The following is a 1,551-nucleotide window of genomic DNA, read 5'->3' as shown; positions in this document are numbered from 1 at the left end:
GGTTCGACTGGTCATCAGCGGTCTGTTGTCGGCTTCGGGTCTGTCGCTCCGTGGCGGTCGCGTCCAGAGGGCCTCCACATCTAGGTTAGACATCTTGGCGGGTCTTTGAGTGGTCTACACCAGAGGATTAGTGCTTCGTCTTTTCGTCAGCCGCTGTGCACCTCCGTTTCTGAGCGTAGCGATGCGGCAGGCGTGGGAGTCTCGTGAGCGAATGGCCTGCGTGCTGTCGTGGATGTCGATTCCACCGTTTGGCTGAGGAAAAAACTGAGGGGCAGGGAACAAAGTGAGGAAACGGGCGAAATCAATCGCTGGGTGCGGTCATCTTGCTGACGGCACAGTCACGTGGCTGCTGCCTAGTACCATTGTGTACAGTACTGTGATTGTGTGCGGACTGTGCAGGTCACCATCCTCAAAGCGCCGGAACAAAGGCAAAATCACACCATGAATTGGGTCCTCATCGATCGCGCAGGCTCAAGTGAGTGGTGGTATCAATATTAAACACTAATATGTGTCTGCAAGTATGCAGTGGCTCATGTCCCGTTCCGATGTTCAAGCCAGGCATTGCCTCGTAGTCCCGTTAAAGCATCTCACCCCTGAACTCCTTCAGACAACCGGTCCCCTGAAAAAGGCCAGCCCCGTCATTCGTATTACACCCGCTGGCCATGACTTGCGTTAAAACCTGACAACTGTCCTCGCTTCTCACTGTCCTCAATCCTCACTCTGCAAAAACTCGTCTCCCCGCTCAGGCAGTCTTGACAACAGGAACCAGCTCTGTTCCGAAGACGCGGTCCCAGAACTTGCTCGTGACGCCAAAGCCGAGCTCGTAGTCGAGGAAGTGGTGCTGAAGGTGGTACTTCTTCAAATCCTTGTACCAGAGCGGGAGATTCTGGTGATGGAGGAAGTAGTGCGTGAGGTCGTAGCAGATGTAGCCAAAGATGCCTCCGCAGTACACGGCGGTGCCGGCGTACCAGTTGTAGGCAAAGACAATGCGGGCCAGCTTCCAGAATGGCGTCGCAAGAACGACGAACAGGGTCGGCGGCATGACCAGGCGGTACTTGTCCATGGGCAGGTAGTGGTGGATGCCGTGAAGCAGGAAGTGTGCGGTGATGCCGACGCGGTTGTTGGGGAGATAACTTCAATCCTGTCAGTGATGGTCCCAGAGCGCGAACAAAGGGGGGGAGGAGACATACTCATCAAGGTGGAAGAGGAACCGGTGGAGGACGTATTCCAGCAGACTCCAGAGGAAGAAGCCTCCAATAAAATGCATGGCGACATCGAGAGGGCTGTTGAGGCCTTCTCGCGACAGAATGGTGCCGTAAATGACGGGAGGCAGCCAGATGGTAGGGATCACCCACCACGGCGTCTTCGAAAGAGGCTCGAGGAAGTTTCCAAATAGGGGCGCAGAGGCACCGCCCTTGTAGTGTCTCGGGCGGTGGACCTGGTCGAGGTAGAAGTCTTTGTCGAATCCGCCGAACCAGATCTGGGGGAACAGTGGCCGGCTGAGGTCGAGGAACTTATGCGTCTTGAAGTCCGAGTTGTAGTCGGTGTCCT

General features: G+C 55.8%; 1 protein-coding gene across 1 annotated transcript; it reads right to left on the bottom strand.

Annotated features, from left to right (window-relative positions):
• Positions 1-463: 463 nt before the first annotated feature.
• Positions 464-1,267, bottom strand: VDBG_05366 (inositolphosphorylceramide-B C-26 hydroxylase; the record flags this gene model as incomplete). Its single annotated transcript, XM_003004207.1, has 2 exons — positions 464-1,133; positions 1,191-1,267. 2 exons carry the CDS (start codon positions 1,265-1,267, stop codon positions 743-745), a joined length of 468 nt encoding a protein of 155 aa, XP_003004253.1.
• Between the last annotated feature and the right edge of the window lie 284 nt (positions 1,268-1,551).

The sequence above is a fragment of the Verticillium alfalfae genome, genomic scaffold, assembly GCF_000150825.1.
Source record: "Verticillium alfalfae VaMs.102 supercont1.6 genomic scaffold, whole genome shotgun sequence".
Lineage (NCBI taxonomy): Eukaryota > Fungi > Ascomycota > Sordariomycetes > Glomerellales > Plectosphaerellaceae > Verticillium > Verticillium alfalfae.
Note: the sequence above shows the minus strand (reverse complement) of the source record. Positions and strands in the feature narration are given on the sequence as shown.